The sequence below is a fragment of the Penaeus vannamei genome, chromosome 18 (genome assembly GCF_042767895.1).
Source record: "Penaeus vannamei isolate JL-2024 chromosome 18, ASM4276789v1, whole genome shotgun sequence".
NCBI classification, from domain to species: Eukaryota; Metazoa; Arthropoda; class Malacostraca; order Decapoda; family Penaeidae; genus Penaeus; species Penaeus vannamei.
Genome location: NC_091566.1, coordinates 25645362 through 25652861, shown reverse-complemented (window position 1 = coordinate 25652861; position 7500 = coordinate 25645362). Strand labels below are relative to the sequence as shown.

At 43.1% G+C, this 7500-nt stretch overlaps 1 protein-coding gene across 1 annotated transcript in view; it reads right to left on the bottom strand.

Moving 5' to 3' along the window:
• Positions 1 to 6817, bottom strand: part of LOC113810970 (prostaglandin G/H synthase 2) — a 7407-nt gene extending 590 nt beyond the window's left edge. The window contains exons 1-13 of the mRNA XM_027362636.2: positions 6542 to 6817; positions 4140 to 4253; positions 3855 to 3974; positions 3583 to 3726; positions 3247 to 3390; positions 2896 to 3074; positions 2594 to 2677; positions 2079 to 2219; positions 1644 to 1758; positions 1297 to 1472; positions 1029 to 1139; positions 665 to 878; positions 1 to 506 (exon numbers count right to left, since the gene is read on the bottom strand). The exon at positions 1 to 506 is cut by the window's left edge and continues 590 nt beyond it. Of these exons, the coding sequence (XP_027218437.1) occupies positions 259 to 506; positions 665 to 878; positions 1029 to 1139; positions 1297 to 1472; positions 1644 to 1758; positions 2079 to 2219; positions 2594 to 2677; positions 2896 to 3074; positions 3247 to 3390; positions 3583 to 3726; positions 3855 to 3974; positions 4140 to 4253; positions 6542 to 6593 (1842 nt within the window). The 5' untranslated portion in view covers positions 6594 to 6817 and the 3' untranslated portion in view covers positions 1 to 258. The remainder of the gene's footprint in view (positions 507 to 664; positions 879 to 1028; positions 1140 to 1296; positions 1473 to 1643; positions 1759 to 2078; positions 2220 to 2593; positions 2678 to 2895; positions 3075 to 3246; positions 3391 to 3582; positions 3727 to 3854; positions 3975 to 4139; positions 4254 to 6541) is intronic.
• Between the last annotated feature and the right edge of the window lie 683 nt (positions 6818 to 7500).

Below are 7500 nucleotides of genomic sequence, written 5' to 3'. Positions count from 1 at the left end.
ATTTGTCTAATGAGGTAGAGATGGAATAACTCAAAGAGTGTGGAAAAAAATAAATAGTTTAAAAACACGTTCACATTCTAACGGGGAAAACAGGTACCCTACTGAACCACTTTGCTCTCATGAACAAAGATCCCAGCGTAAGGTTCACGGATTTTTTCCCCTCCTAACAACCACTCACTCGTATGCATTCACAAGAGTAGAAAAATTGTAGAAAAAGATAATTTGATAATTCCTAAATTTGAATCCTAAGAGAGCATCCTAAGGGGTTCCTTGCGGGACTTTGAAACCGATGCTCTCGCAGCTCCCCTTCATGTTGAGGCAAAAGAGCTTCTCGAGAGAGGCCGTCTTGATGATGTTGAAGCCCTCCTCGCCGCCGAAGGTCGAGGGCTTCCAGTAGCGGGGGCTGCAGATGGGGTTCGCGAGGAGGCCCTTCACGCTCCAGGGCCCCCCGATGTTGACCATGGTGAGGGGCGTGATGGAGGGGCCGGGGCGCTCGGCCAGCAGACCTGCGCAGGGGAGAAGGGCGAGGGTCAGTCTCGGTGGCATGAGGCGAAGCAGCACATTCATGGACAAGGTCTTCTAAATATTTTGGAATTATATCAACACATGAATATCTTCATTCTTAATTGATTAAAGTCAGAAAAAGTACTTTTCGAAAACTCACCAACATAGTATTCCACGGCCTCGATGTCCCCATACATCTCCTCCAGGATGGCAGCCAGCTCGGTCTCGCCCGTCATGTCCTCGAAGCTGGTGAAGGGCACCATGCCGAAGCGCCTGCGGTAGGCGTTCACGCCCTGGAACCGCAACTCCCGCCCGTTCTCGATGACCTTCTTCAGCACGGGGTAGAGGGCGTGGGCGTGGTTTCGGCTCGTCAGCTGTAATAGAGACGAAGCAATTATAAGTACATTTATATCGAGATGTCAAATTAATTGAAAACAAATTCTGAATAACTTTTTTCTTAAATCATATCCCACTAATCAACTATATTTTTTTATTAGTGACTGAAAAAAATCCTCAATACTTACAGCGCCTGCTCTGCTATTGACCATTGAGTGAATGAACTCGTCCAGACCGTGCTTGAACACGGGGGCAGTCGAGTAAGCCATGTCCATGATTGCGTAATCTGTCCCGCTCACCTGTAGAGGAAAAAAATATATATATAATTAGTAAAATGCTGCTAAAAACATATATACCAGCACACAAGATTAAAAATACCAATAACGAAAATTCCATTGATAAGACGAATACCACAACGAATACTACAACAACTATTAACAAAAGCAAAAGACTTACATTGAGGGTATCGGGAATAAGCGGATGCCAGTGGTACAAGTGGTTGAACTCGGCGTGGATGCGGTTGTGGTACTGGAAGCGAGTCCCGTGGGTCAACTCGGGTTCAAAGGTCAACCTCAGATTATATTGGCTCAGGTGCTGCACGTAATCCTCAATGGTGATCTTGATGACCTCGCCTGCAGATACCAAATCATTGAATAAATAATCCACAACATAATATATCATTGAATACTTCGCCCAGAAAACAATGATACAATAATAAACCATCATCCGGGTTAATTACTAGTTAATTACCAATATCCTCTACGGGACTGATAATCAACTGATACAAATGGCAATTAACTTACCGATGATGATAAGGCGGGCGGTCTGGTAGATCCTCTCGTCGTCCCAGTCAGGGTGGACTTTGACAAGCTCGTCACAAACGCGGTTGTGCTCACGAACCCAAATGGTAGCATAGGCCTAAAAAGGGAGAAAAAATATATGTTAGTTTCTGGGGGTATTTTAGTTCTAAACATTTTAATTTCTTGTTATCAATCCAAAGGTACAAAATACACCATCTATTTTTTTTTATAATATTCTTATTATCATCACTATTATTATTTTTATTATCATTATTATCATTATAACTATTATCATTATTATCAGCATCATTATTATTATTATTATTATCATTATTATTATCTCATCTTTATAAAGAAACAACGAAACTAAATACCGATCAACTTCGACAAACAAACAAACCAAACAAATAAACAAAACCAACTTGGAAATGCACTTACGAAGAGGCCGGGAAGGAGCGCGAAGAAGGGATGGCCGAGCGCGAATTTTCCCTCCTCGGGGATGGGGATGTGGGGGGGGTAGTCCATGGAGATCCCGGGGACGTCCTTGAGGTAAGGCGGGAAATCCTCGCCGTTGATTTTCTGTCGAAGGGGGAAAAAGTCGATGAATATTAAGTATTGGAGATTTTTAAAATGTGATGAAAATTGGGAATATTAAAGATTGAAATTTAAAAAGTATGATGGAAATTCCGAATATAAGATGTTGAAGAAAAAATATGAAAATTAAGAATATGATGAGAATGATCAGACATTAACAAATATTCAATAATGTATGAAACTACTACATAACTTAGGATCTGAATGTGAATAAGATATAACAATACCTCCCTTGAGCCCTTGGACCCCCCCCCCTCCGTCAAACTAACAAGCAAACTTCATTGCCTTTAGAGAACCTGTTTGGCGTGACGAGTTTTTTTTAAGACATAAAAGAATATTACTGTCTGTGATCAACTCACCTGAGTGCGCAACTTGCCGTCGACGCCGGACCTGAGTGCTCGGCGGTCCTGCTCAGTGAGTCCGTAGATATTTGAGACGTCGACCTAAAGGGAAAGGGAGATTTGTTTAGATCTTTGTCCTCTCGTCGAAGATTGTATGATACAGCAAGACATCTCATTTAGATTGATATTACCATTAATGCGTATGCTAATAGTAATCATAACAGTACTGATGATAATGACGATAGTCCTTTCGCAAAGTTAGAATACAATGAAGGAACAAGCAAAGGGCAGGAAACAATAGGAGGGCAAAAGGGACTTACGCCGCCAGTGCCCTTGGTGAGGTGAGGGCCCTTCTTGTAGTCGGTCCTGAAGAACTGGTGGGTGAAGTGCTGAGCGTAGTACTGGAACAAGACGTTGGTGTCGTGGGGCTCAGGGATAAATTCGCGCCTCAGGAACACTTTCTTGATGAGTTCGTCGACGTCGGGGTACTCCTTGGGGCCTGGAAGGAGAGGGAAATGGTCTTATCTTTTTTCTTCTATTAATTTACTCTATTCGTCATTTTCTTAACTATCATCTCATGAACACTACATTCAGAACGGAGCAGAAAGCTCTCGCAAAGAAACTAAACCCGACGAAACATTAGGAGATGTAAATGCAAATCAGACACTCACCCTTGACTCCCATGGGCGTGGGACAGTGCTCAGGGACGGGCGGGAGGGTGCGGGCGTAGAAGCTCTCGTTGTAGTAGGCATTGAGGGTGATGTAGGAGTGTTCGCTCTCATATGTTGGGGGAGAATCGACCAGGTCACCGCGGGCTGCAATGAGGAAGATCAGCCATTAAGAATCTAACTAATGATTCTGATGTTTTTTTATGAATTCACTGCCACATCTTTATTGGCATCCTTTTGACCGTTTCGTTGCTGCATATCCAGATCACTTTAGATATTAATGGCATATAAAAAGTGTTCTGAATTCGACTGACTATTTTTTGTCTGAGCTGTACTTACAAAGGTAGACGTAAGTCATCAGTCGCTTGTGGATAAAGGGAATGCGGTTGATAATCGCCCACAGCCAGCTGTGGGAAGTTATGAATGTGTGCAGCCATTCAGGATCTGGCTTCAGTTTCGTCTTAATCGCTGTCGACCAAGTAGCTGCAAAAAGACAGGAACTTATTAATATATATATACAGATTTCAGGCTGATTACATGCGAATAAATTGACATTTTATAAGAAAAATTATTCGTGTTAATCTTATTACACGAGGTCCCATTTAACTTACGTATTTCGCAGTTGGTTCCGTAGTATCCCGTGCCGGTGCAGTCACACGTATAGTTTCGGTCGGGCTTGGACATGCAGATCCCCTGGTTCTCGCAAGGGTAGGCGCAGCACGGGTCATAGTCTAGGTAAAAATAAACATGAAAATTTCAATCTATTTCGCTTTTATACAATAAAATACCACAATCAGAAAAGTGGACACTCCATTTGAAACTGACAATAGTCATTTTTTAATGAAACGTGGCGGGAAAATATCAACATTAAAAGATTTTTAAAATATCAAACTTACCGATAACAGCAGCTGTGGGCGTCGGTGCTGGCGTCTCGTGCACGGGCGTTCGCATGAACAGGAAAGACGCCGCCAAAATAACACCGGCAACACCGAACACCACCCGGCCACCACCTGCAAGGCAAGGAGGTCAAGAAAGGTCACACGCTGTTTTGTTGTACGTCTTTGTATCAGCAGACATAATACAAGGACATCGGGTTTTATTGTTTGGTAATTTATGTTTTACTCAAACAATTGGTTTTTTTTATATATTACATTCGTTGTTTTCCTCCTTAAAATGACTTATTGTATAGTTGGTTTTTACCAAGTATACAAGTCAGACGTAGTACAAACATAACCAACGAATAAATTAAACAATAAAACCACTTGAATGTCCATTAAACATAAGAACATACACATGCACAAACTCTCAGAATAAGCGTGGGAAATTGCCGAGAATGGAGGGCATCTGCGTCACATTTTGCACTCCCTTCGACAGTTTGTTATTCTTGAAAGGTCAAGGAGACAGAAGGAAGTGGCAGAGGATTTTTTCTATCTCTTTTCAATTTCGTTTATTATTATTGTTCTCGTTTTTTATATATATTTTTCATTATTCTGAGTCCTTGATTCTTTTTATTGAGGCCTTGTATCATGATTTTCATTATAATTAACATTATCATTTCTAATATTTGTGAATATAATTACTATTGATATATTATTATAATTATGATTATTATTATCATTATTGTTACATAAACATTTATATCATGACAATCTCCTTCCTCGTTTTATTATTATTATTATTATTATTATTATTATTATTATTATTATTATTATTATTATTATTATTATTATTATTATTATTATTATTATTATTAATATTCTCCATTCATCTCAAATTCTCTTTCTCAACCCTCCACCCTCCCAAGGCTCTGTTAGAAATGTCTGAGCTGTTTATTATGCAAAGAAGGATTTCAGTCGCTGTTTGGAATTTGTGATGTAATGTGTTTCATCTTCCTCCTCTCTCTCTCTCTCTCTTTCTCTCTCTCTCTCTCTCTCTCTCTCTCTCTCTCTCTCTCTCTCTCTCTCTCTCTCTCTCTCTCACACACACACACACACACACACACACACACACACACACACACACACACACACACACACACTGACCATCTGCCTCTTCTTCATCATCACAAGAAGCCAGGTTTATAAATGTTTAGATGTTTTAATAAACACACTAGATCTTGTATACGACTCAACGAACATATCCCCTATCTCTCACTCTCACTCACTCTCTCTCTCTCTCTCTCTCTCTCTCTCTCTCTCTCTCTCTCTCTCTCTCTCTCTCTCTCTCTCTCTCTCTCTCTCTCTCTCTCTCTCTCTCTCCTAAAAACAGTTGCCTTGAGCACATCCTAGCGGGAGAAATGGGGGATGAGGAGAGGGGGGAGGGAGGAGAATGGGGGATACCTCCGCTAGCATGGCCTTGGGATAGTACGCAGTAAGATATAGTCCTTCAACTTATCGAACTCCTACGCTCTTCATTTTTTCCCTACCTACTTGTCCCCTAATCTGCATAATTCACAAATACCCTAATTCGTATTGTGTTGGATAGGACGAGGGAGGATAATTTGGGGATGAAACGAGCGTGGTGTTATCCTTCTGGTATGCTCTGGTCCGCGCCCGAGGCTCAGGTATTGGGGACGCGTCTCTCGAGCTTGCCTTGGTCGAGGTCATAACACCTGGCCACAGGTACGTCCCCGGGATGCTAATAAATGTGTACAGTGTGTGTGTGTGTGGGGGGGGGGGGGTTGTGTTGTGTGTGGGGGGGGGGGATGTTGTGTTGTGTTTTGTGTGTGTGTGTGTGTGTGTGTGATGTTGTGTTCTGTGTGTGTGTGTGATGTTGTGTTCTGTGTGTGTGTGTGTGATGTTGTGTTCTGTGTGTGTGTGTGTGATGTTGTGTTCTGTGTGTGTGTGTGTGATGTTGTGTTCTGTGTGTGTGCGTGATGTTGTGTTCTGTGTGTGCGTGTATTTGCGATATGGACAAGCTGAATAATAATATTTCTAAGACTGAAAACTAATCATTCTGTAACTATCATGTGAGACACACGACTGACATGCATCATCAATGAGACTCATTAATAGCCCCTTGAACGAGGGAGAAGACAGACGAGCCGGCTTAAGAGACGCCGCTCGGGGTATACGCGAGCGGCTCGTGAACTTTCACAACTACAACCTGTTTTAATTCTTGTTGTATTTGAATCGGATAGCCTGGGAGATTATGTCGGATAATGGTGTCCGTTATATTGAGCAAGAGTAGTGGATTATTTTTGTGGTTCCCATTAAATGATATGAAAATGACCATTGATAGTCCCGACTTCCCCCTGTAAAAAAAATGTAAACCAATTGCACCCGAAAAAAACACTCACCTTTGTCGCCACGTTGACCTGTCGTTGCCATGCTTTTCACAGACGTTGACATCAAAGGAATGTTGGTAAAATCACTGAATGTCGAGGTATTTCACTCTTTCAGAACTGGTATTTGATTACTCTTTTTTCCTCTTTTCGTCCACTAATGATTTCACAGCCTCACTCTCCGGAATCCACAAGTGTAGTTACAAGCAATGAATTGGAGGCAAGTTTAGTGAGGGACGGTAGGAGAGACCGCGTGTTGTCCCTTCCGAAGCTCGGTGAACTCTGGTGTCTGCCGGTCGCGCCGAGGCATATATACCGGCGGCGGACCTCGCACGCGACCCCGCCTCCTCATCCTGGAGTCCTTCGGAAGAATTCGTTGCGTGGGGCGCCGCCGGGGACTCACGGCTAGGAAGGAAGGACTCGGCGCAGGCTTCTGGAATCGTCGGAAGGAACTTAGACAAGAGAATCCAGCGAGGGAACGCGAATAACGCCTTCGATTCGCAACGGCAGGGGCGGCGGTGACCCCCAGCCACCGCGACAAGGAAGGAGGCTGGGACTTTCCCTGGTGAGTTGCAAGAAGTGAACCGGATATTATTTCGTACGCGGGTGTGCGTGCGTGCGTGCGTACGTGCGTGTGTGGCATTGCGCGAACGTTGCACGTGATGTCATGCACGAAACTATGGAAACGTTATTATCTAAGTTACCGTCGCTGTGAACTTTGTTACCACGGGAGTTAAAGTGTATCTGTTGCATCATTGTAGTCTACCTGTTGCATCATTAACCGGACAGGTATCGCCACTGGTACTTTCTACTAGTATGCAGACACACGCGCATACACACGCATACACACACACATATTTGGATTAATAATTAGCGTGGGTTGATTTTAGGTGGAGGAGGAGAGGAGGAGGAAGGGGGGGAGGGAAGGGGTAGGAGTCGTGATTCACAAGATAAGGGAATCCCCAGCCCTCCCC